This window comes from Haliaeetus albicilla, chromosome 3 (genome assembly GCF_947461875.1).
Source record: "Haliaeetus albicilla chromosome 3, bHalAlb1.1, whole genome shotgun sequence".
Lineage (NCBI taxonomy): Eukaryota > Metazoa > Chordata > Aves > Accipitriformes > Accipitridae > Haliaeetus > Haliaeetus albicilla.
This window is the reverse complement of record NC_091485.1, coordinates 971,398-998,019: the sequence shown is the minus strand read 5'-3', so window position 1 is coordinate 998,019 and position 26,622 is coordinate 971,398. Positions and strand designations below refer to the sequence as shown.

At 42.4% G+C, this 26,622-nt stretch overlaps 2 protein-coding genes across 11 annotated transcripts in view; one reads left to right on the top strand and one right to left on the bottom strand.

Moving 5' to 3' along the window:
- Positions 1-24: 24 nt before the first annotated feature.
- On the top strand, positions 25-24,720 carry FIGNL1 (fidgetin like 1). 2 transcript variants are annotated; one of them, XR_011323895.1, is made up of 3 exons: positions 25-125; positions 2,579-5,059; positions 24,675-24,720. XR_011323895.1 is itself a non-coding variant. In XM_069778663.1 (2 exons), the coding sequence occupies exon 2, from the start codon at positions 2,587-2,589 to the stop codon at positions 4,660-4,662; it is 2,076 nt and encodes a 691-aa protein (XP_069634764.1). In that variant the 5' UTR covers positions 25-125; positions 2,579-2,586; the 3' UTR covers positions 4,663-5,290. The 2 variants fall into 2 exon arrangements, 1 of the variants encoding a protein (XP_069634764.1); XM_069778663.1 differs by lacking the exon at positions 24,675-24,720 and having other exon boundaries at positions 2,579-5,290.
- IKZF1 (IKAROS family zinc finger 1) overlaps positions 22,907-26,622 on the bottom strand; it is a 71,213-nt gene continuing 67,497 nt past the window's right edge. For all 9 annotated transcript variants that reach the window (XM_069778667.1, XM_069778666.1, XM_069778672.1 and 6 more), the window contains one exon: positions 22,907-24,717. In XM_069778667.1, the coding sequence (XP_069634768.1) occupies positions 24,011-24,717 (707 nt within the window). In that variant the 3' untranslated portion in view covers positions 22,907-24,010. The remainder of the gene's footprint in view (positions 24,718-26,622) is intronic.

Sequence of the window (26,622 nt, the reverse complement as noted above, 5' to 3'; positions counted from 1 at the left end):
CCAACTCGGCCCGCCCTCCCGATCTCGGATTGGCTGCACCTCCCGGCGCCCTGTTATCCGATTGGCGGGGCCCGGGGCAGAGCGGGCGCGGGATCCGCTGAGGCGGCTGGCGGCGGCCGTGGCCGGTGGGTGCGGGTGCGCGCGCGCGGCGGCGGGGCGGGGGGCGGGATTGGGGCGGCCGCCGTGGGCTCGGCCGTTGGCGACCGTTGGCGACCGTTGCGCCCCCTCCCCTCGCGCGTGAGGGCCCTCGCTGCGCTCCCGCGGCTGAGCCCGCCGGGCCCGGCCCGGCCCGGCCCAGGCCGAGGTGGCGGGGCGAAGGCCTCAGGGGAGCCCTCGGGGCTCCGGTCTCGGTTTCCCCGGCCCCGGTGTGGCGAGGGGCGAGGGGCCGGGGGGTGGGGAGGGCGCTGACCTGCGCGAAGCTGGTGCCGGCGCGGGCCCCCGAGCTGAACCGATGTCCGCCACACCTGGGAACGGTTTATGGCCGCCCGCGCAGGCGTTTGTTTTACTCTTGGCGAGAAACAGTAAGACGATGAGGACAACCTCTAGTGAACGAGGATAGGGAGAGGAGTTGGTCGTAGGAGACACTTAAGAGGAAAAAAATCAAACCGAAATTTTAAGCTAGCTGCCGCTGCTCGCTTGTTATGACCTTCCCTCCGCGCTGCGAGGATGGTTACTACATCTTTAGGAAGTGGTGGCGAACTTGAGATTTTGTATTCTGAATGATGTCAGTCTCCGGACACATCTCATGGGAGCAAGCGCCTGCTACTAAACTTCTTCTGAACTTAGCTTTTATGTTTCGTAAGATGTTTTTGATTCAACAGCTACAAAAAAGTGATATGCACAGTGACAGTTATTCAGTGTGTTGTTTAGTAGTTGCGTAGAGAAATAAAAGGCTGCGGCCCTCTATCTCCTCTTCGCCTGTCACTCAGCTGCAGATGGATTGTGGTGGGAATTTGCACCTCATTCGGTAGGCACAAGTTAGACTTCTCACAGTCCGAAAGTTGACAGTAATTTTTCAGAGGAAGTCTTATTTTTGTGTTGGTTTTTTTTTGGTTTTTTGTTTGTTTTTTTTTTTTAATTGGCTTCCCATGTAAAGGCACTGAATTTGCAGGTAAAATTTACTTTTCTAAACAGTTCTACAAAGTTGGGCTGAAGTCCAAAAAAATCCAAACAATAAGGAGATAAGTTATTTTGGTTTATTTTGTGTAACCCCTCCATAATCATAATCATACTGTGCTCTCTGTTGTCTAACACTGATGCAAGACTTCTTGAAAGTAAATAGAGAGGATACCCCCCCATCCCGGAATCTTTCAGCTCTGTCTCCCCAGTCTTGTATGTACATTACACCTGCACTGTAATTGCGCTCATACATAGTCTGTAGCTGAATCGGAAGAAGATTGCAAGTTGGCTTGTACCCTGTTGGAAGGGGTGCAGAATATATGGATGTCTGCTTTTTAACTATTTTCTGGCTGGACCATCCCTGTACATATTGAAGTTAAAAAAGAAGAAATTAGAATTTGATGTATTTCGGTCATATCGTATATTAGACGTATGTCCCTTATGGACAGATGAAAAGATCGGAATTACTGTCTGTTAAGAGCTTTCTGCAAACCCTGTTGAGGCAGTGGTAGGTTTTTCATAACTTTGCTTGTGCCTGTGTCTCTTCTGAAATAATGAATTCTTGATGTTACCAGAAATATCTCTGCACATGGTACCTTGCAGAGAAAGACTTCTTTGAAAATGCATCGTAAACATGAGCATATCTTTTCACGTCTAGCAAAATGCTCCTTCCTAGCCAAATGTCATCTTTCCTATTTAAAAAAATCACTGAAGGAATTTAAATTCTGCTTTCTTAGGCTGAGAAACAAGCATTGCTTTAAACACCCAAGAGCTTTGTTTCTCTAAAATGGGGACCTTTTAGTATGTTCTAAATTGAATAAATAGTTTTGAATATTTGCTATAAATCTGTAAATATTTTCTTAATCTGAAAGTTTACTACACTCGGGCTTATTCCTTCCACTTTTACCTCCCCTCAGGGACTTTGCACATAGTTTTATTTATTAGCTTCATTGTTTCATTTTTTATTGCCATCACTGTAAGAAATTTCATCATTCTGACAGTGATGTATAATCTGTCCTCCTCTGCACTGTGCTGTATTCTGCCAAATAAGAGTGAAAGCACTGGTGATTTTGTTTAACAAGGCCAATTTTTGTTTGGCCATCTGTTACCATTCTTTGCAGTCTACTTACCTCCCCAGGAGACCTCTGGTTAGAAGCAAACTCTCTCTCTCTCTCTTTTTTTTTTTTTTTTTTTTTTTTGTCATCTTCTTTTCTTTCTTTGAACAAGGAAGAAAAGAGAACCTCAGTTTAAATGGCTTTACACGACAAGGCTGGTTGCTTTTTGAAAATGGTAAAGTGTCCAGACAGGCTAAGTAACTTACAAGACCTACTGCGCTATTTCTCTCAATTTAAAATACTGTATGTTTTCATGTATATGTATTTAGGAAAGGGGGAAAGCAGCTAAAGCAAATAGCTGTGAAACGCATTTTGTAACAGCAGGTGTTTTATGTATGTTTCAGTTTCGGTGATGGAAACCCCCACTCACAGCACCGTGCACCTGAGCGACTGGCAGAAAAGTTACTTTGCTATTACCTCTGGCACCTGCACACCTGCACAGAAGGCAGATGAATACCGTGCCAAAATCCTGCATATTCAGTATGCATGGGCAAACTCCGAGATCTCTCAGGTCTGTGCTGCCAACCTGTTTAAAAAATATGCAGAGAAATACTCTGCAATTATTGACTCTGACAACATAGAGACTGGCTTGAATAACTATGCTGAAAACATTTTGACTTTGGCAAAGTGTCAGCAAAATGACAGTGACAAGTGGCAATCTGCCTTGACAACAGATAATGTATTTGAATTAAAGTGTGTGCAAGAGAGGATGCAGGCTGGCAAAAATTTCCAAAGCTCTCAGATGGCACCAACAGATGCCTGTGTACTAGCTGATAAAGGGGTCAGTGCCTCTGCTGCTCCAGGTCTTCCTAAACTCGGTATCTTCAGCAGCACCAAAGAGACTGAGCTCTGTGCTGGCTTAGCAAAATGTGCAAGTCGGGGACCAGAGCTGCTTGAGCATCCCTCATCTTCAAAGTCTCTTCAAAGCAGCGTGCCTCTTGTGACCAAAGCTTTGGATACACTTCCTGCCTCTTCAGCCTCCTTAAATGAACAGGTTCCTACAGGTTTCCAGGCAACTCCTTTATTTGCAAGTAAAGAAGTGGCAAGTAGTAGTTCTCTGAAAATGTCGGCTAGCTGTCGCGATGGACAAAATTTGTCTCTTTCCGATCAGTCAGCTGTACCTGCATGGTCCACAAGTTCTGGAAAAAGAAAAGCGTTTTATGGTCTGGCTGATGAAGGCAGCACGGTGATTCCTAGCCTTGCCCCATGCCAGGCTTCCATTAGTACAGAAACCAGTAGTTTTTCAGGGTATAGAAACAGAAATGAAGAGAGTGGTGTTCCTGGTTTTAGAACTGCGAAAGAACAGCTGTGGGTGGATCAGCAAAGGAAATCTCAAAACCTACCCCAGCGTGCACCAGTCTCGTCATATGGAGGTGTAAAAAAATCACTGGGTGCAGGCCGATCTCGGGGTCCGTTTGGCAAATTTGTTCCTCCAGTTCCAAAACAAGACGGAAACGAAAACGGAGGAGCACAGTGTAAGCCTCGTGCAAGAGGACCAACAGATCCATCGCTGCCTGTAGATGAACGACTGAAAAACATAGAACCAAAAATGGTTGAACTCATTATGCATGAGATCATGGACCATGGGCCTCCTGTCAACTGGGATGACATTGCCGGAGTTGAATTTGCTAAAGCTACTATAAAAGAAATAGTAGTCTGGCCTATGCTGAGGCCAGACATTTTCACTGGGTTACGTGGTCCTCCTAAAGGAATTCTTCTCTTTGGCCCCCCTGGGACTGGCAAGACTCTTATAGGCAAGTGCATCGCATGCCAGTCTGGAGCGACTTTTTTTAGCATCAGTGCCTCTTCTCTGACTTCCAAATGGGTAGGCGAGGGGGAAAAGATGGTCCGTGCACTGTTCACTGTGGCGCGATGTCAACAGCCAGCAGTGATTTTCATTGATGAAATTGATTCTCTGTTGTCTCAGCGTGGAGATGGGGAGCATGAGTCGTCGAGAAGGATAAAAACTGAATTTCTGGTCCAGTTAGATGGGGCAACAACCTCCTCTGAAGATCGTATTCTAGTGGTTGGAGCAACAAATCGACCCCAAGAAATCGATGAAGCTGCCCGAAGGAGACTAGTGAAGAGACTGTACATTCCTCTTCCAGAAGCCTCAGCTAGGAAGCAGATTGTCACCCGTCTAATGTCAAAGGAGCACTGCTCCCTAAATGAAGAGGAAATCGAACTCATAGTTAAGAAATCGAGTGGATTTTCAGGGGCAGACATGACACAGCTCTGTCGAGAAGCTTCTCTGGGGCCTATCCGCAGTCTTCAGTCCACGGACATTGCAACCATCATGCCAGACCAAGTACGGCCTATTGCTTTCCTGGACTTTGAGAGTGCCTTCAGAACCGTGCGGCCCAGCGTCTCCTCGAAGGACCTAGAGCTGTATGAAACCTGGAACCAGACATATGGCTGCGGTAGATAACTGCATCCTAACTGTTCCGCAGAAATATTTCTTTAGCACCGTCATGTATTAAACCCACAATAATTTAGAGAGTCTGCACTTCTTTTTGTTTCTGTCTTTGAAATAAATCTTCTTCCGTTACGCCAGCAGATGTCTAGGCCCTGGCCTGAGGTTTTGCCAACTGAAAAGACCATGAGAAACTGCTTGTCACGATACAAGAAACTGCTGAATACAAGCAACGGAGTGAGAAGCTGACAAAAATTAGAGATAGCTGCTATGAAAGGTGGACGAATTTCACTGATGTTTAAGGGGAAGATGGTCAAACCTCACTTATAATTGAAGGGAGTATTGGGGGCAATCTCGCAAGGCCCACCGCTGTCCTGTGTCAGTAATGCCATGCAAGGCTGAGTGGACCCAGGTAATGTTATCAGAAATACCAATTTTAGGTAGGGATGTAGCAAAACCGGGACCGATGGGGAAAAGTAGTTAGGGGTGCATTGTTTGGGAGGAAACAGGAGCGGAAGAAGGGAAGGGCCAAGGTGGATGTGGGAAGGACATGCATGGAAAAATAGAAGTGGGGGTAAAAGGGAATGGTCTCGTGTAAGCAGTGCTCTGGTCTGAGCGTCTAATTAAATACTTTTACTGATGATTTTCTGCTTGACCTTGCTTTCTGTGCTGCATCTGCGTGTGTGGATGTGTGTTACAGGAGGACTGGGCACCTGCAGCTGGAGAAGAGGCCATGGGTCATAGGGGCTCTCGGATCTGAGGGCCAGCCGTGGGCTAGCCAATGCGTTTATAACCAGATGCTGTAGGGATCCTGGTGGGTGTGCAAACTTCACTAACAAAACTCACTAACAAAATAGCAGACTTCAAGCTGGACTAGCTGGCAAGTAAGAGGAAAAAAAACAGCATCTGGAAAAAGCCCAGATGTAAGCCAGTGGCAGGGTAAGGGGGCTCGGGGTCTGGGCCTGGATATTAGATGAACTTAAATCCCGTGGCAGTGTTTGAAGGCTCTGTGAGCGCAGTGTCCTTGTGCAGCTGGAGAGTGCAGGGGCCTGCGTGCGTCGCTGGTGAGCTTCAGTCCAGTGCGGCTGGAGATTAGGGACAAGATGGGGCTGTGTTGTTGGGTTTATGTCAGTGCATTTGCTGTGTGTGTGCTGGTAAAGGCACTGCTCGCTCTGTGTCCTCGTCTGTGTGTGTGTGTTTGTGTGTATCTGCTGGTTTGGATTAGGGGCTTAGCCTCGCTCCTGGCTGGACCTTCAAGCAAAAACAGCGGCAGCTGCATCTGTCAAACTAAGATGGGAGGAGCCTTAGTCTCAGAGAGCACCCCATTGGGCTCTCGTGGCCAGGTGGGAGAAATACCATGTTCCAACATCGGCTGGGTACCACTGCTCCTTGAAAAATCTCCATGCAACAATGCAAAAATTCCTAGCTAGCTTGTATTTGGTGTTCGCACCTAAGGTCTGAAAGAAGTGCACAGCCTTTTCTCCACATAACGCTGTCCTCGCCCACTGGCTGGAGAGAGCTGCCCCTGAATGGAAAACAAGAGCTTTCCTTTGGATTCTTTCATTGGTGTGGCAGAGCTGGCTGCTGTGGTGTCCATGCTTTTATTTTCTGTTTCTGTAAAGCACTTTTTCTCCTATTGGGGAAAATGCAGAGCTTAAAAGCTGGTCTTACTTAGGTTTTCTAAAAACAGATAAATGCTCTTTAGCTAGCATTTTTTTAAGGCATTTGGGAACTACAGGGACTCTGACGCGATAGTGAACCTTGAATTCAGAATAATTTGGAAGGCTTGGCATTTCTTGGAGCTCATCCTGATTTAAACATAAAAAAGTCAGTTCTATTCTTGGCTTATGTTTTTTGTAAAGTCTGGTATGTATTAGACATTGTTTTGCAGAGATGTACAAATTCAGGTATGCGAATTTATCTTAATTTCTGAAATAGTGAAAGTAGGATAATTAGATTATTTTGTAAGAATAAATGTGTGGTGTGGTCCAAACTGGTTGACTTTTGTGCCACTTGGGTAAAGATTATGAGATTAAATCTGCTCTTACAAGTTTAGTATTGGAGAGGTATCAACATGTACTAGGTAAGATTTTTGCTCTCTCCAAACATCTCTCCAACTGTAATGAAAACATGTTCTTTAAATTTTTTTCTCAGGCAAGTGAATGAAAAGCACAGAGAATTTTAATTGTTTAGTAAAACCTAAGGGTTCTTCCAAGGGTAATAAAACCCTTATGTATGATTAAATAATAGCCTTATTTATGCTGGGAATTATTCTGGTATGCTATGTGAGCATACTGTGCTCATCTATGTATCTGAATATTCATATTGTAATGGAAATGGCTCTACTGAAAGGACCATTGAGAATGCACATGATGATAGAGAATAAAACTCCTCCTAAGATGACAAGGACTGGGAGAGGAATGCTGTGCCGCTGTATTTGTCTCCTGCAAAGTGGAACTTGGGAGAGAGAAAAAGTAGAGACATAGCACCAGGCAGGAGTATCCGTTACTCATTACTTGAATTACACAAACATGCTTTTGTTTTAGAAAAGACATGGAAACAGTGGAAGGGAACACTAGGTAAAGCTTATTCTTTTTCTTTTTTAGTAATGATGCAGGTAATATGACTATCTCTTCAGCCATCTAGCAATATTCAGGCTTTGCTGCAGGACTCACAAGTCATCAGGACTTCCAATATTAGCCCAATACGTATTTCATAACCCGCTCTAACAGTGCCACCAAACAAGAGATTAGATCACCAGTAACATAATTTCACAAAATATAGAAAATTGCACAAAAATAGGGCATGATCGTAATTTAAGGGAAATGGTGCAGATAAATCCACTTTAATGGTTCTGTTTAGTGTATGCATAAACCTATGTACTTCATTATTTATTCTTTTTGGCTGGCTGAACTTTGTAAGAAGAAATACAGGACTGTCCTCTGGTTTTGTGGTTCAGTCACATTGGGTGTACAATCTCTTAGTTTCTCTTAAATAAAGGTAAATAATTGCAGTCCTGGAAAAGTGAGGTCTTATTAATAATCAAGACAATTCAGACTCTTCATTTTCTCAATGCATCTTGTATTTGAGTTAGCTAAACTGTCTTAGAGCAGTATGAAATCCCCAGATGAATTTTCATTTATAGAAAACTGGGCAACACAAGTAGTTAAAAAGCTGATGAAGCAGCAGCAATGACCATCATCTGCTAATGGCAAGTGGATGAAAACCAGACTGGACTCTTAAGAGCATCGTTAAGATTGTCTGTTGAAATAAGGCAATTTCTATTTTTCTTATAGAAATTATGGAACTACTCCCAAGCCAACATGTAATTGGAAAAAAAACCACCACCAAAAAACCAAACAAAGCCCCACTTTTCCCATTAAAGTTATAATTTTGGTGGCAGTGAGGGATTGGTCTTGGTGAGCATGGACATTTACTAAGACTTAGAAGATGCTTTGAACGGTAGATATGCAAACACTTGCACTTGTCTTCAAACACATGAGTGCGTATTCCTTTGAAATTTAAATAAAGGTTGGGCTTGGGAGAGTTTTGAAAGAAGGCTCACGAGTAGTTTTCTTGCCTAATGAGATACTCTGGTAGGTTAACCCTGGCTCACAGCCAGGTGCCCACCCAGCCCCTCACTCACTCCCCTTCCTCAGTGGGATGGGGGGGCAGAAAATAGGATGAGGGAGCTTGTGGGCTGAGATAAAGGCAGGGAGATGGCTCACCGGTTACCATTGTGGGCAAAAGTGACTCGGCTTGGGGAATTTTAACTTATTGCCAGCTAAAATAGATTTGGGTAGTGAGAAGAAAAAAAAGACAAACGTTGAAACGCCGCCTTTCCTCCTTGCTGTCCCAGACTCGACTGCGCTCCCAGCTCTCCTACCCTGCCGCCGCAGGGCGCGGGGGTGGGAAGTTGCGGTCAGTACGTAGCAGTTTCTTGCTGCAGCTCCTTCCCCTGGTGTTTTCCTCTGCTCTGGCGTGGGCGCTCCGTGGACCACAGTTTCTTCAGGAGCATCCATCTGCTGCAGCATGGGCTGTCTGATGGGCTGCAGTGTCGGTATCTGCTCCAGCGTGGGTCCGTTGTAACCAGCTGTGTCCCGCACGGGGCAGCCCTTGGCCTCTTCCCACGGAAGCCTAAGAGTGCCTCTCCACTGGAGTTGAGTTAGTTTGTAGGCTTCATGGGTAGGGTGGCATCGTGTGTTCTGTCATACCTCTGAACATACCACACTTTCCTTTGGCTACCGGTCTATGCAGCATAATCAAACATCCAAGCTAGAACCACAGCTGGGCTGCTCTCAGGCTTTTCCCCACAGCCATGTCAGACAAGCTTCCAGGAGCCAAGGCTTTCCTTAAATTGTGCCAATGATAGAAAATTCCAGTTTCAGATTAGCTTGCCTGCTTTTGGAACTGAATACTTCAATCTGAAATTCTCACTGGGCTTTGTAAAGTGGAAACACCTGGGCACATGAAACTAAATGAGGGGTCTGCTAATGCATTGAAAGACCATCTAGAATGGCTGTGTATTTACAGTCAGGAAGAAAAAGTAATGCTGGCTTTTTTTTTTTTTTTTTAGAAGTAGATCACAAAATTCCAGGCAGTGGCTTGTGAAAATTCCTACCCAGTTCTTACAGGTTTTGAGTTCTGTACTGTGGATTAAAATCTAATGAGAGATGAAATTGCCTAGGCTTCTGCTTTTAAATTGAGAGTAGCTTCTATGGTTTTTTTACTCTATTTACTCGTATTAGTAAAACTGTCTTTTGATAAATTTTACCTACAGCAAGAGGAAAGGATGTCTCTGTCAGTTGGGATGGTCCTTCCACCTAAACCTGTTACACAAAATCATTTCAATTAATAGGCCTCACCAGTTAGAAATATCACTCAGTGGTAGTGAAGACCTACAAGTCTGTTTTCTCCTTTTCCAAATAAGTAGTTTTATTTTGTGCCAGTTACAACTAGTGACTGCTTATCCCTGCAGATCTGATGTAACCAATGAAATTTCTTACAAGAGTTGTCGTGAAATAGCTTGTGCTCATCATTCAATATTCTGAAGAAGGAGAACTTTGACCTTCATTATTATTTCACCTATAGATTTTTTTTTTCCAAATATGAAAAGAAATAAGAAGAGGTGTGAGATACTGACATAGGGAGCTTGAATGCTCTTGATATATTGTATTTCTTGCATACCAATTATTTGCACTATAAAATGGCTATAGATTGTTATAGCAAAGGATATAGCCATGTAAGTAGAATTATAGAGACTCCTGATTTTTCTTAAATTATGGAGAATTTTTTTCCAGAGAGGGCATGGACTCTGGAAGCTGGTTTCTGCAAGCTATTCTGGTGCCAGCTACCACTAGAAAAAAGGGAGAAAATTCAAAAAGAATCAACAGAGAAAATTGAAAGGTGTTGTGGGGATATTGATTACATGTAAAGATGCAAATAAACATGTATACTTTGAAGCTATTTCAGCAATGATGATAATTTTTTCAATATCTGTTGATGGCTTAATGTTATATAAAAGCATACATTTAGCAGTGATGGGATAAAAGTAGAAAAAAGAAAAAATTCCACTTTCAAGTAGGTCACAGAAACTGGGCTGGTATAGCTAAACAGGAGAGAAGGAAGAGGTAGAAATTATGCTTGTAGTGACAAAGGAGGAGGTAATAGGTAATTTGTTCCCAGGGTCTGTGATTAGTCTGTTATTTTCTGAACATCCCTTGTGATTTTTTTTCACTGATTTTAATGATAAATTTAAAAGGTTTCACCCTGCTTAATGTGGTGCCTTACAGTCATATGACAGTGAGTCTTACAGTTGACTGAAAAAAATTAAATGTGCTAATTAAAACATTGTGATACCAGAAGTTGCTCCAAAACCAGAAGTTTCGCACCAAAGAAATGCAAGAGAACTCAAGATCAAATTTTCAGAAACTTTTGCTATCATCTGCTAAAAATATATACTAACACTCTGTAAATGTCTCAGAAGGGACGAACTTGAGCATGCTGGGGACTGCTCCATTGTAGTTTCATTCATGAAAACTATTTCTCATGTGGTTTTACAAATAGTTATGGTAGTACAACTCCCCAAATAGTTACGATAGTACAACCCCCTCCTCTAGTGACCCCAGAGTAGGGGTAATTTATGCCAGGGAATGTTACCTTTTATCTGTATAACCCAATCCGCATAAGAATTTATAGCTTTGAAAGAGTCTTATTGCCATTACAGCAGTGGAAAAGGAGTACCGCCTTATTCATGTCGCTATAGAGGGATATAGCTGTCGTCTGCAGGTGACTCCTCGTCATCCACAGGCTGGGGATGTCCTTCCCACAGCGCTGTCAGCAGGAAAAATTGCGTGATGGGATACGTGAGCCAGCTGAGCTCAAATGCTTTTGCTAGACATCTGCGTTTAGGACAGACTTAGCAAGACTAAAGGGTGCCTGGCTCAGTCTATCCTATATAAGGTTTAGAAATTTGTGGAGAAAAAATTATCCGCAACAAATCCGCTCCACTTCTAGTAACAGCAGTCTTTTCAAGGGACAGTAACACCTCTGTTAGTGTTGACTTGATCTTTTTTACAGCCTGCCACCAGATGGAGATCTTTTCCCAAAGAAGTCCACCCAATTTCTTAAGGAAAGCCCAAGGGTAGTCAAAGTTAGTTTCCTTGTTTTGTCACTTAAAATCATCCAGTATTAATGACTTGTAACTGGCATTTTATTAAGGATTATTGTTGATTCGTTGGGTGGACTTCGTTTTTCAAGAAGATTTTTTTGGAGGGAGCTGTGAAAACCAGCCTGACATCTCTAGAGCTCCCTATTTAACAAAGATAGGATTTTTAAAGATTAATTTTACCTTGTGTCTCAGGCTGTAATATTACACTGGGGTTGGGAAACGAGGTGAAAATCCTGATACAGGGCATTTGTGTTGAAACCTATCCTCAATCTTAGGAATTTTAATAGCAGAGTCAATGAGCAGATATGAGCAGACTCCCAGGCTGAAGATCCTGAAAATGCTTTGAAATGTTGATACATAACAGGTAGGCAACAGGAGCCAAGTCCAATTAATTTAACAGTCTCAATTCATTTAAGTTTTAGTTGATAGCAAATGGCATTTGTTTCTCTCTTCGTGTTGCCTCGCAAGTAAAAATCATTAGTGCTATCATAATAGGGCCGAACATCTGGCACAACTCTTAACCCCAGCGGTGCAGGGAGCTTCTCCTGACCCACCTGACAGAAGTCCCAGAAGGTAGAACTCCTACGTGCTGGGTAATTAGTTAACTTCCTGGGTTATCCCTCTGCTAATGTTGGACTGAGTTCTCTGGGCAGCATAAGGCATGTCCATCTGTGGTCGGTATTGTAGACAGTTTTCATTTTTTCAGTAAAACTGTCTTTTGATAACTTTTCAAAGTGGTTTCTTCAAACCCCTCAACAGATTTCTCCAGAGAAAGAATTCTCCAGAGCTGCTGAAGACTTCAGCCCCTTGAGCACATTTCAAGTGAAAATAGCTGATGCCATCCGTGATCTTGGATCAAGTATATTAAAAACCCATATATATTTAGATATAGGTGGCTAATACTGCTTCTATCTTCCTGAGTCCTACAGTTTCTCACTTCCCTGCTTTGTGGGTCAGATGCTTTGCAGCCAATTTACATCAATTCCTGGCACTGTTTTTAAAGGAAGCAAGGGGGAACAGCGCAAAGTCTCACTTTCTGCCAACAACAGGAAGCGTACGCTCTTTTGAGTCAGGCAGCTTGTTTCAGCCATGCCTTTTGTTGAACCAACAAATTGCTGGACTACAGATTCGGTCATCGACACGGTAGCGCCGCTCGGCAAATCCCTGGAAAGGCAACGGCACAGAGCGGCGGCACGGATGGTTGGGGGGAAAGCTGTGTGCCGCTGCAATTCCCTTTTCAAAGGGAGCGTTCGCTTTAAAGACTAATCGTCTGAGGGAAGAGGGAGGAAATGGCGATAGCATCTCTCTCTTTTTCTGTCCTATGGGTCTGAACATGCTGCTACCGAAATCTTGCTAGGGGTGACAGCTGGAGGGCTCCCCCGTTGGGATCTGGGATGATGCCATGTAACATAGCTGTCCTGCCTATTGAATGGAGAGAGGTGCACTCTTGGATTCTGTACTTAATTTTTGTGTCTAAAGCAGGCTAAGGTACTCTGTGGGGTCTGGGAATTTGTTATGTAGTTTTCCGAGACTTCCGTAAGTCAGTCCAAAATCCCTATTTTATTTTTTCCTGATACATAGTTAAAACTGAAACGAATATGAGGCTACCTTAAAAAAAAAAAAAGTGTAAATCCCTTCTGTGAAATACGCATCTTTGCAGGAGCTGTTTCCAGGCCCACTTTTTGTATGCTGATTGTACATGGCATTTGTACTATTCCTTTTTTTTTTTTTCTTTCTTTCTTATCGCTGCAATAAAACTTTTTAGAAAGCTAACTGCAAAAGCCAGGGTTTTTTACATCTACCTTCATTCCTCCCAGTGTTTTCTTGATGCAGAGGCAGGCTTAGTCTAAAGAAGCCAAGACTGAGCAAGGTGCAATTTTCTGAAGGAATTATTTTTCATATTTTGCTGCCCCCAAACACTTTTTTATACTGTGTAAATTTACTTTCCCTTCTCCACTGCCACCAAACCTCTGTGTGTTTGTTTCTTCTAGGTATTTCCTTTCCCACTACACACTTGCAAACTCGCTAAGGCGTGCTGTGGGGCTGCGTACACCCCTCGTGAGGAAAAGGGGTGTCTCGGGGTGCCTGGAGAACGCCCCCGAGGCGGTTGTCTGATGGCTAAGGGCCAGGGCCGGGGTGCTGCCTGCTTTCCCCCGGCCCAGTCCCGTGCCCTTGCTGCAGCTCGGACGCTCGAGGAGCTGATGGGCTTCAGCGGGGCACGTCGCAGGCTGGAGAAGGGCTCCGACTGACGTGCTGTTCGGATGCAGTCGCAGTGGGAGAGCTTAGAAAGCAAAGACCCTGCTAGCCTACCCAGGGCAAAGCACTGATTCTGCTTCTCCGGAGGAAAAGCGCCAAGGCTGACCTCAGAAAACACCGAGCGAGATGGGCTGCTTAACTTCCCGCGTTGGTGTGGCATGGGACGCTGAAGGGACTTGGCCCTCCATCCCCGCATGCCTTGTGGCGAGGCTCTGCCGAGAGCTGCGGAACGGCACCGTCCTCCCTCTTCTCACTGCCCCGGCACCTTTACCATGCTTGGTATTAGAGCAGTCTAGGGGTTGAGAAAAAGTAAGGTACTGACATAATCGTAATATTCATAATATAAAATTATGGAAGCGGCCCGAGGCTTAGTAGCAAAAGTGCACAGCACAGTAAGATGTGGAAAGGATGGGGTTTTGAGTCGAATATTTCTCTAATTGCAAAGGAAATTAGGCAAGCAGTTTATGTAGGAGAAGCAGAACCAAAAGGAAAGCTCTTAGCTTTCCCCCCCTGCACATACTGTTTCTCCAGAGAAGCTGTGGTGATCCTGCAAAATTTGACAAGGAGGGTGTAACAAGTCCTTCCCTATTTTCTGGAAATCCCACCCTCTTTCCACAGCTTATCTGAAGTTTCTATTTTGCACGTTAGTATTTGTGCAAAGTTTCCAGTGAACCTTCTGTTTTCTGTTGTAAATTAGCCTGCTAACGAAAGTTTCTCTTTCTTTGGAGCATAATATTTTCATGTGGCTATTGCCCTGTTGTTTTTTTGTTTGTTTTATTATTTTTTCCTGAGGTAGTTGGGAGGGTAAATAGGCAGGTTTTGCATTGTGGTTTTAAGGCTTAGAAAAGCATCCCAATTTGTTAAATCAGTTGGTTACCATAAAACTGTTATTTGAGCCGCTCATTATGGGTCCACAGGAAAACTGAGAGAGGGCCCTCAGTGCCGTACATCAGACTGAGAGCCCCTCTCCCAAAATTGTTTTCCTTTTTATCTGTGCATCATTTAAAGACATTTGTAAGTCAAAAGCTGTCTAACTTCAACAACTGATCATGGAAAGGATTATGTATCTTTGTATGTTTGGTCAAAATATTCTGTAAATTTAGGTAACATAAGATGTTTTCACACACACGCACGCACGCACACACATGGAGGCTTTGATGGAGTCTAAAGCCTGCATTCTTAGACTGTGGCAAGGGTCTGCAAATACGGATTCTTGAGTTTACTACCCACTGAAGAGGAAGCCTAGTCTGTGGCTGGAAAATAAGCAAGTATTAGAAGACCTGGCTACTAATCCTGATTTTGTCAAAAACCTGTTGCATGATCTTGCGTAAGGAATTTAGGCTTTTTTTTGTGCTACTATTTCCCTTTCAGGGAAGGGGGAAGGATGTAATAGTTTCACAGTAGTGCTGCTGTTTACCAGCATTTCAGAAACTGTATCTTCAATTTTGGAAACTATAGAATAAATTTAAAGATAATATGACAAAATTATATTCCTTATTGGTTCAGAGTAATTTCCATTTATTGTAATCTTACACGCACCTCCCCCCCAAGTCAACAGAACTACACACCTCCTGTGTTTGAAACAAAAATGAGTGTTCTCCAGAACAGTGTGTCTCCAGAGACTGGGATATTAAAATTTCTTTTAACATTAATGACAACATGAAAGGAATTGTTAAAAAGGATTTACACTATGTGATTCTCTGCTTTGTATTGAAGAAAAAAAGGAAGTATGAATGTATAGCGAGAACACCTGCATTGGCTGTCTGGATTTGGGCGGGGGGGGGAGGGAGTTACTAAAATCCAAACAAAAACCAGTTTTAGTTCACAAATTGATTTTAGATTTAAGGATAATCAAGAGAAGAGGCCGACTCCTCCATAGTATAAAAGGCATGCAACTATTAAGAATGGTAGAAATTTTTTTTTCCCCCTGAAATGCACTGGTTTTGGCTTTTCTTAATTTTGTGGTAATAACCCTTATGGTAGAGAGTAATTTCTTCACTGCTGAATTTGACGTGTTAATTTTTCCACCCAATCTTCTACCACCCTTCATTTCCCTTCTGGTCTTCCTATCACTTCTGGTACATTTGCCCCTACCTTCAATGACCAAATTATGATTCAGCTCTCAAGAACTATTTAACAAAACTCAGGCAGATGCCTATAGTCGCCTCCTCCTGGTTTGGGCTTTGGAATTTTGTTGAAAATGCTTAATTTTAGACTTCTTACTCTATTAATATGTGCGTTTCATTGTCTTCCTACAAACCAGTCTAGCTTTTCTTCTTGTGTATTTGTACTCTTTCTGCGGACCAGGATCCAATCTTTGTTTAATGGTCAGTTAAATGCAACGTTGTTGTGACTTGGGGAGAAGCAGCATGCGGTGCGTGCATGAACTGCAGGGTCTGTTAGTACTGTGTGTTCTTCAGCACCTTGATTATTTTCACTAATTCAGGTTTACCCTGGTTACTGCAGTAGAAATTCTCCTATCAGGGGCTCTCAAAATATCAGCATTAGACCTTATAAAACTGTTCTGTGTCTCAGCCAGCTTACATTTACAAAGGGATAGCGAGACAGATGTTTCCAAAGCAGAAGTAATCATTCTAATTTGTACCAATATTTAATGAGTCTAAAAAAACCCCCTACATACATGTGTAAGTGTGTTAAGTGAATTTCCCATGTGCATTTGCTAGACTATGCAAATAAAATACTATATATATTATTAGTCTAGAACTAAGTGACTGGATGCAATGCAAAAATAAAGAGTTTGTGAATGTTTCAGAGTAGGACTTTTGAGGTGGGGAGGTAAATCACATATGTACTGTGCTAAAAAAAAAAAGTAAAATTCATATAACGATGCTTCTGTTAGTGCCTACAAATATATATTTTTCAGCGAGTATTTATTCCCTCTTGTTTTTCTCCAACACAAGGGAGAAATGAGCCTATATTCTCTCCCATGGCTACACACAGGAATCTCCCTAAGACAATAAAGGTACTTTTTTGTACACTACAACTATCAGTGAAACAAAAACAGTGTTTGAACCCAGATTTGAACCTGCCTTAATGTTAAGAGCTCTTTGGATCTCTGTTTTAATTTATATGCTGTGTTAAGGCTGCAGTGTATTTAGTCCTTGTGAGTGCAACGGGAACGCTATAAAGTAAAAGCTGTAGTCAAACAGGCATTACTACGTCCTTTGAAACAAAATAGGGAGAAGAAAAAAAGAAACCCCTCCTTTACTTGCACATCATATCTACGTGTTAAACTGCCCCCTCAATACTCATGTTATTTTCCCAGGTTTTTGGTAAGGTTTTTTGCACAGCACTGGCAGGTGCAAAGGCTCTGACAGTGCAGTCGGAGGCTCCGGCTCCCGCTCCTGCTCCCGCTCCGGCGGGGCAGCGGGGCGAGACGCTGAGCTCGGCTGGGGCTCTCGGCTCTGCTCGTGGTGGGAAGGAGCTTACGAAGGGCGTTAGCCTGGGCTTGTGGCGTACCCATAGCCACGCTTTATGAACTTTGGTGCATGCAAATAGGGGCAGTTAGCTCAGGCTCGGTTTTGCTGGTTGTTCATAGGATGGCGTGAATTTTACGGACTTAAAATTGAAAATCAGAGCCTGCTGAAATTAGTCACTAAAATTTCAACTGACTGAACAGAGATCAGGGGGTTGGCCCCAAAAGCTTCAGCAGAGACTGGCCAAGTCCTCCCTGCCTGCACCATAGGTTTCCCTAGAAGATAGCTGAGAGCAACCTCAGGCAAGCAGTAGGTTCAAAATTAAAATTTAATCTTGTTGAACATTGAGTGGGAAACAAGAAGTGAAAACTGTCAACTGCGCCCAGATCCATTCAGATCACTTCTAGGGACAGTTTTGATACCAAATTATCCTTGTTATGCAAATTTCCTCACCAACCGGCTGGTTCCCAGTTATGCATGGGGAGAAGCAGTGGCCACATCTGCTTCCCGTTTTGCCGTTTCAGAGACGAGCCATCTGTTTGGCCTCATCCCGAACAGCCTGCTCGGTGCTGATTAACTTCCTCACCCTGCCAGCCCCAGGCTCACTGTCTGCTGCAAGGTGTAGATTTTTTTTTTCTTTTTTTTTTTTTTTTTTCTTCTCTAACTGCTTATAAACCAGAACCTTCACTTCTCTCCCAAGGGACAGGAAGGCGTTGGTTTGTGTGATTTGCAGCCGCCACCAGCGGCAGCAACAGCAGCAGCTGCCCTCTATCACTCACATGTTTCATATGTGTGGTCGGGACAGATAAAACCGGGAATTGTTCCGGGTCCTGGGACAGGCTTTCAAGCAGTAAGACCTTACCTTATATTAAAAAAAAAAAAAAAAAAAATCAATAAAATGCTGTAATGCTAAATGCAGCAAAAGTCTCACTGCAGTTAACAGAGACCTGTTTGTTTAGCAAGAGCGGGGTTTCAGCCACGCTCGCTGCATCCTTTTTTGGTTTAAATGTGATGAACTCCTGCCATCTGAAGCCCGGCTTTGGATTTCTCACTCCCATCTATCCCATTTTCAGTGAAACTCTGCAAATTTTTGGCCTTCCTGTTGTCTGAATACCCATCTTCTGGAAATTATGGCAGGATTTCAGAAATGCTGCATATCTGCAGCTGCCAGTGACTTTAATGGAAATTGCATCTTCAGCACCCCCCAAAAACTCCAAGTCTGTGTAGCCAAAAAAAAAAAGATGCATCAAAAACTAAAATTGAGAAACTGGGATAATGGACCTCCTGTTAAGATTAAGACTTCTGTTGCCTTCCACAGGCCAGGTCTGAGGGATTTTTGTCTTTCATGATGCATTCGGACCAGAATTTGTTCTCATGCACCATTTTCCTTCCAGACAAGAAGTTGACTGTATTTCATGATGGTGGACACAACCTGGCTGGGAAGGATGCCTTGGAGCTCTGACCCACAAGACAGGCAGGAACAGTTTTTTCAGAAATCAAATGTTTTGGTTTTCCAGTTGCAACATTTTCAGCTTTCAAATTGTCACTGCTGCTGCTGCAACTTGAAGCTTTCAGTGAAAGCTTCTCCTTTATCTGTGACCATCTCACAAGCTGACAAAACCAGTGCAATATCCTCAGTGTATTGGCAAAGTCAGGAGCATTTCTAACCCCTTTTCCCCAAATAAGATGTTGAGTGATCCCCCCACCCTGAAAAAAATAGGAAATTGTTACATTATCAGATCTGCGTGATCCAGGTCTGGCTCCGAGTTCTCATTTTGATATCTACTAAAAGAATCTTGGTGTTTTAGTGTATTTCTTGATTTCAGAGACTGACTAGAAACGTTGGTTGCTGGGCACATTTTAATACTGTTTTGGTGTTTAGCTGGGGATTGGGAAGCCTGTTTGGGGACTCGAAGCTGAAAATACCACTGGTAGTTGTATGTTTGTGTCTGTATAACAATTCGTATCTTGGCACCTACAACAGTTTCTGATATAATTTAATCAAACTATTGGAGTAGAAAAGAAGAAAAAAAAAAAGATGATTTTAAGAAAGTCTTTGAAACATAATAGATGATAGATACCCAGAATAGATTTTTAGGTACACAAACTTGCATTTAAATCTATGGATGTCTCTAATTTAGTTCAAGGATTTAATAACATTGATTGAGAATATTACATTTGGTCTATTTTTGTGATTATTATTATTATTTAACAGACCATAGCTACTTTGCAGAAGAGTCACCCGCTGAAACAGTAACTTGTAGTTCATTTACTGAGAACTACTGTGATGGTGAGCAAAAGAATCAGGATGTTAAAAGGTTCCTTCTTATGGAAAAGTAGTCATAGTTTTTGATGAAACCATATCACAGTAACTAAAGGAAAATTTAGATTTGGGGAACCTGTAAAAGAATTGATTGCAATACCATTAGAGTTTCTTTTTTTTTTTTTTTTAAATCTCATTTTGTTCATAATAATACAGTTTTACAAATGGAAATATTTCTAAAACTCTATAAATGGTGCTTTTTCTAAGCAAAACAGTGACTCTTGTTTGCATTAAATATGTGATGTGAAATGTACTGTGCTGGAATCTGAAGGAAACAGGGACACCCGCAGAGAAATCACCTTTGTTATGGCAAATAGTAGAAATAATTTCTCAGTGTTTTATTTTGAATTACCATGACTCTACATGCAGAAGTAATTGTGTTCTGTAATGACTTTGGCTGGCTAGTGGGAGGCAGGGGTAAGAGGAGAGGGCTGGAAAGGAAGCAGCCTGCTCATAGTCAGCTGCTCGCAGGAGCTGCGAGAGTTTCGTGGCCAGCGGCACTCTGGAGAGGAGGCGGCCAGTTTCGGACTTGATCTTCAGCTGGAGCTGGCATAGCAAGGCTGCTTCACGTAGCTGGCGAGTGCAGGGTGACTGACACAGTGTGACTTTTTTTGGCCACACAAGATGGGTTGCGAGGATGAACTCGCCCTCATGCGTGGCTGCAGGTGCTGCAGCAGAGGCTGAGACCGTGCACGATGCTCGGCGCTCCCTGGCTGCCCACGGAGCCCTTCACCTGCATCTCGCCGTACATCGCACACCCCCAGCCACCCCCCCATGCAGGGCCTCCAGCTGTACCGAACGACTTCTGCACCCACTAGGAGAGTGAGGGAAATGTTCTGGGGTTTGGGCTTTTTACCCTGTTGTCTTGTTTTAAAAGATACACCTCACTTTTTGCAGACATAATTTAATAAGGTTTCCAATTTTTATGAAATTTGCTTGTTTTTTTTTTAAATACAATGTCCTCAAAGAAAAATGAAGTTACAATATAAAATCGGAGCAAAAAAAAGTGTGTAAATACAACTTTTCTATTAGAAAAGGCAGTGTCTGGGGAAGGGCTGGGAAGCAGTTATTTTTTACATTTTTTTAAAACAGATATAAACTTAAAGCCATTCACCATATTTACTCCGCTAAACCATATCAGGGTATTGCACCATAGCAAAAAAGAGAAAAGGGGAGATTACATGAAACTAGTTTTCTGAGGGCACAGTTTGTTTTGATGTACACATACACACAACATCCTATTTTCATGCCATCCTTGCATATGTTCATAAATAAAATTATTGAAACACTCGTTTCTAAACAAGTTGAAGATGATTTTGTGCAAATAAGAAAAAAAAACACTGAAAAAGCAAACCTAAAAGAGCCCCTTCGTGAACAGAGAATGCTGTTTGCTTCTGCCTTTAGACTATGTCCTCTGATACGCTGTGTCTTAATATACTTACTTATACTACTGTACTGTTTAATATACAACATCAACATATTCTGTTATAGTATAAATAAGAAAACTCCAGACCCAGGAAATAAACCCACTGTGACTGACAGTGCATCATCATGTCATATGAACCATTTTAGATATATCTATACACACATATGTATATAAAATATTAATGATACACAAAACCACAGACAGGGCATGTGCATGTCGACAAGAAAAGTGACACAGAAACTCATACACGTGCATGTGTGCACAGAGATGTTGCAAAGGCAGTGAACCTACCCAGTAATCAGAAATCACATTTAAAAGCTAAGTTCAAGGCAGTCTTAAACTCCACTGGAGCTATGCTTGTTTACATGGCTAATGAACGTGGCTTTATTTGTGTTGGATTTTAGTAAAATCAAAGAAACAAAACCACCTGAGTAAGCTTCTGTCCCCCTCCCTTTATAGCTTGGGGTGTCTTAAAATGAAGGGTTAAAAAAAGTTACGGCATGGGGTATATAGTGGCCTAAATCTGAAAACAGTAGGAAGGCGGTGTAAGAGCAATAAAAGCAGAACATTTCTGTACAGCCAACATCTGATTTCACACAGGACATTGCAGCAGGGCTGGGAAATTACTTTGTCCCTTGGTTGGTACCAATCAAAAGTGGAGAGGTCTAAGAACAGCTGAATGTATCCCTACCAGCTATGAAAAAATGAACCCATTTCAACTTTATTTAAAAAAAAGTAAAAAAAGGAAACTCATCACTGTAAGCTCCCTGCCTTGAAGGTCCCCTTCAGGTCATTCCTATACAAAATATTTGGTAACACCTTGTTGCCAGGTACGGTCTGTCTCGAAGCTGAATGTGTAGCAGGCATTGATGACAAAACCATAGTTGGGGCATGGAAATGGCAGAGGATTCCTTGTGCCCACCCCCTGCACAGTGTCTCGGGCCGGAGGGTAACAAGCAATAATGTCTCTTAAGGCAACTGAGTTATAATGCGGGAGCAGAGGGGATCACCTTTGGGCCTGTAGTTTACTCGTTTTTCGGGGAGATCATTGGCTATGCAATGTACTAGCCTACCAAACATGTACTAGTAATTTGTTTTCACTGTTGTATGTATATACGTCAGTCTGCAGACGTTCATACACAGCATTCACATCTGGTGACAAAGCTACTAAATCAGCATGCACTCATGCACTTTCAATGGAGAGCCACCTCTGTGCCCACGCATCATTTGAGGTGTCTTACAGTTGTCATGAAAAGCTAAGACATGAAATTGTAAAAGTATGTATTTGTAATTCATTATTTCGTCAGTATCTTTCTTCTAACTTCAGTGTTGTTTCTCCTGACTTACACCTGCAAAAATGAAAGCAGAAGAAGGAACTCTGCATGCCTGTAATAGTGTGTATATATAGGAAATGTATATCAAATATAGCTACACATATCAGGCCAAACTGGCCTAGGTACAAGCATTCATGGTTCCACTGAATCTTGATAAAGAAATATATGTGCTTGCATGTACTTGTGAATGGAGAATGTGTAACTGTATGACAAGACTGCTAGTCTTGTTGGTTATATGATTGTGTTTATTGCAGAATATCCATTTATTATGCAGAGTGGAAGTATTGATACATTAAGTTAATAACATGGGTTATTTTTACAGATGTTGCCCGGGAAGTATTGCAGCACCAATGACAGATTTTTATGCAGCTGCAAAAATGTCTTTTTTTTTCCCCAATCTTAAAGTATGAGGGTGTTCAGGGAGAGGAATGAACTATTTGGAAGAGGAAGTTAAGTAGAAGCTTTAAAAAAAGTTGGGTTTTTTTATGTCAGCTGTCTTTGGGGTTAAAATCTATTCATCACAGAAGTTTTTATTCTAACTGAAGTTAGAGTATCTGCAGCAGAACCCACCGTGGAGTAAGCTCTTGATGGACCTTACTGCACTCTGCAAAGTGCTGCAGTTTCTGGTCTCCATTCAGCAAAACACCATATTTTTTTTAACCTTAAGATTAGTTACACTGAAGTAAAAGTAACTTAAAGCACATGGTGAAATGACTTGGTGAAGAGGAAGCCAGGGTTCTCAGCACCTTTGTGGGGCTTGGTCCCTCATTAAACAGCAAGTACCAGGAAAAAAGGCTACTAATTTTGACTGGCTGGTTTAATTCAGCTCAGTGCTTTAATTAAGTGCAACACTTATAAGTAGACCCACAAAACCTCCAAGAGGACATCTTCTGTGCAAGCAAAAATGGCATTTTTTTTTTCATAAGTAAGAGAGGGACATTTGGATATTTTCCAGGCAGTTTAAAAAGATGAAAAATGTGCATAAGTAGACTTTCCCCACACGTATTTCTAGCTAGTGCTTTTCTCAACTGTACATCATACTTTTCTAAATAACTAAAACAAAAAAGAAAGAAAGAAAAATTAAATACTTTGTGACTTGCTTATGCAGAGAGAGGAAGGGTTGCTTAACAAAAAGTGGGGTTTTATTGGATAGGGAGAGAAAACATTTATTCAAAGAGCCAACAATACCCTTTTTCTATACATTAAATGCAATTCATACTTCACAGAGTATATTACAAGGGTGTTTCTTCCATCTTTCACATACCTGCTCACCTGCCTAGTGACACAAACAAGGCATGTCATGATGTCAATACCAGCAGCACCCTTGCAGGTGGAAATGTTCTACTTTTTACCACCAAAGCAACTCAGAACCTTCTGGCTGGGGGGTCCCGTCCCACCCCAGCTGTCTGTGAAGTCATCTGAGATGGGCCCCTCCATCTTTAGTTGAGTTTAATCTTCCCAAAAGAGTCAAATAATACCAGGAAGTCAAAAACATACATCTGGTGTAAGAGCCCTACGATCAGGGTGTTAAGAGAGAAAGCTTGGCCACTCCTGCCTGTTGCGTCCTCATCCATGTGGAGCATCCAGCACATGGTTAACAGTTTTGGCAAGGGAGGTTTGCAAGAAGCATCAGTTAAGGGAAGGGCTTTCAGCTATGTCACTACAAAAGCTCCTACTTACATTACTAAAGGTTTTTGGTGATCAAACATTTTCAGTAAAAACTTTAGTACTCATTTTAGAAAACTGAGTTGCAATGCATGCTACCAAAAGGAAAAATCTTTTCTTGTGGGAGAAGGTAGCTGAACTTTTGATTCTCTTGTTACTTCTACTGTCCAGCTGACTTGTGCTTTGTTGCTGTCGTGGCTCATGCAGCTCCACTAATGCAGCTGTTGAGGCTAGATCTGTGCTGGAGGAGTTTTAACTCATGTGGAAACGGTGCTCCCCTCGCGTTATGTGGGAAGAGAATTCGTACCTGTCCTGACTATGGTAGCCACACATGTTGCATTCAAAAGGATCACGGAAGCCGTGGCAGCCCATATGGATCGTATACATCACGTGATCCAAGAAAAGGACTCGACAGTGTTCACACTTGTAAACTTTTACTTGCTCCCCATTGCTGCTGATCACTTTGAAAGCATCCTGGGAATTGTCAGTACCTGCCCTCAAGACGTCATATTGCCTGTTTTCTTCTTTTATAGAGATGCCATTTCTTGCATGGGGACCTATGTGGTTTGTCAGGTAAATTAAACCACTGCGTTCCTCGTTATTGCTTTCTGTATCTGTTGAGTCTTGGCAGCTGTTGCTGGGAGAGGCATCTCGTTCAGAGGAGACAGATTTGGCTTTGGAAAGCAGCAACAAGTTTTCCACCGCGCTGTCCTGAGCTGTATGGTTGGAGCGAGCCTGACTGTCCCCAAGAGGTTTGTGGAGCTGATACATGGGGCTGATGACGGGTACCACCTCAGAACCGCCTGGTGGTGTTTGGACAAGGGGACGCAGGGACTCTGCCCCCAGGTAACTGATGGCGTTATTAATGGCCTGGTCTATAACGTGCGTCTGCATTATCTCATTCTCCTTCTCATAGTTGGTGGTAGCATCGTATGGAAGATCAGGCAAACATTTCTCACCTGCAGTGAAAAACAGTCAGGAATTAGAGGGTTGATTTCTACATAATTAAGGAACTGAACATCATGGATTAATAAAACAGCAACATGGATGAAAAGAGTTGATCAAATCCACCTCCAAAAGTCACCTGAGGTATTCATATTTCTTTAATATAGCTGGTCAGAAAAATGGTTGTTTGGTGTGGTTTTTTAAACCTGCAAGATAATTTGAGGTTTTTTGGAAAAGCAAATGGATGCAAACAGATTCTGGAAATAATTACACGGGGACTCGTGGGAGCTACAGATTGAGTGCTTCACCCTCTCTCCTTTCTGACTGGACTCCCTCATCTGCCTCTTACAGGGAGCTAAGGCAGGCCTTTGTGGTTAGTGAAGACAGTGTACCAGCACACTTACAGTGAGCCTGGCCTTCATGCTTCAGAGCATGAAGCACATTAAATTTTAGACTGGAAATCCTATGTTTTAGTCTTAGACCTTCAGTTTCTTACAAATAACCCACATCATTGGCAAATGTGATCATATGTTGCGTCAGAGAAAAATCAACAAAAACTTAACTTTTCATATTGCCACCTCCCTCCCACGCCTTGTTTTTTAAATAAGCCATGTTAGACACATTACCAGAAGCTGCTCATGTTCCTAGAAATTTTGTGTCAAAAAGTTATCATCTACAGAAGCAGCCAAGAACCATGGAAAAAAATTAAGTGCACTTGTAGTTGGAATATATTTCTCCTATGAAGTAAAAAGCCCTATATAGAGCAAGATTACTTGTTACTTGCAACTTCGACTCTGATTTGGGATGCCAAAAGTAAGGGGGGACTCGTAATTTTTTTTAAAATCAGACTGCACTAATGTATCTCTAGCTGGGTATTCTAGTATTGAACACTGAGTTTCACTGCAATTTCTCAAAATTCCTGGACAGACAGGACTAAGCAAAACATAGAAGTTAGGAGTGGGAGAAACTATTTAAATACACAGATGCTGATGTAATGAACCTGAACAGTCTTCTCAAACAGTGTAAACCATCAATGTTCTTATCAGGCCCCTAATAAATTTGTGCAAATGCAAAGGGTTAAAAAATTCCCACAGGTTGCTAGAGACTACCAATAACACATTGTTTACAGTCAAGATGGATTTTCCAGCTCTGCAGATCTTGGGAAATTCATTGAAAGCCACAAACAACTCTATGAGGTGCTGTCACCATTTCCTAATCAAAATGACATTTGCTGGTAGGCCTTGGAAAGTCCTAATTTGTCTAAAAGAAATGCTAATAGGAGCATGGAAAATTTACCAGAAGATCTGCAAATTAATTTATCAATAATTTCCCACCCAGTTTCTACTCAAATTGACTGTTTAAAGTCAGTGAGGAGCCCAGAAAACTTCTAATACGGCACTATTGCAATGATGGGGCTAATATGTAGAAAGTCCTGCTGTCTACATTTCCCACAAGACATGGTTTCATACTAGTTTGTCCATGCTCTGCAAGCACAGAAAGAAACACTCTGAGCATTGCGTAAGTTCCTATAAGGGATGTAGGGTACAGACACCTTCTAGCTGCGCCACACAAGATTCTACTTCCTCTTATTTCCTTTCCCTATTAGTCTGCCAATTTGAGCACCCCTCTACTGGCATGCATTCTTTTTTCTTCCAGATTTACCCTTTCTAATGCTAGAGTTTTCAGGCAGAGTTTGAGGCTTAAAATTCAAAATAGGCATTGTGAAAGACTCTTGAATTAAATATAGAAAAACTCTCCTAATATGAATGTATACCCTTGACGCAAGGAGGAAAAAATGAGGTCAAAATCATTTATAGTCCATGGGCACTGTATATCACTGAAAAGTGGGACTCGTCTTCATTATACACAAAATTTTGGGCATCCAGAAGGCATGATTCTAAAAGCTGTTTCTTGGGTAG

What these genes read in the sequence shown, in the direction of transcription:
- FIGNL1 (XM_069778663.1), top strand. Translation starts at nt 2,587, where the DNA reads ATGGAAACCCCCACTCACAGCACCGTGCACCTGAGCGACTGGCAGAAA.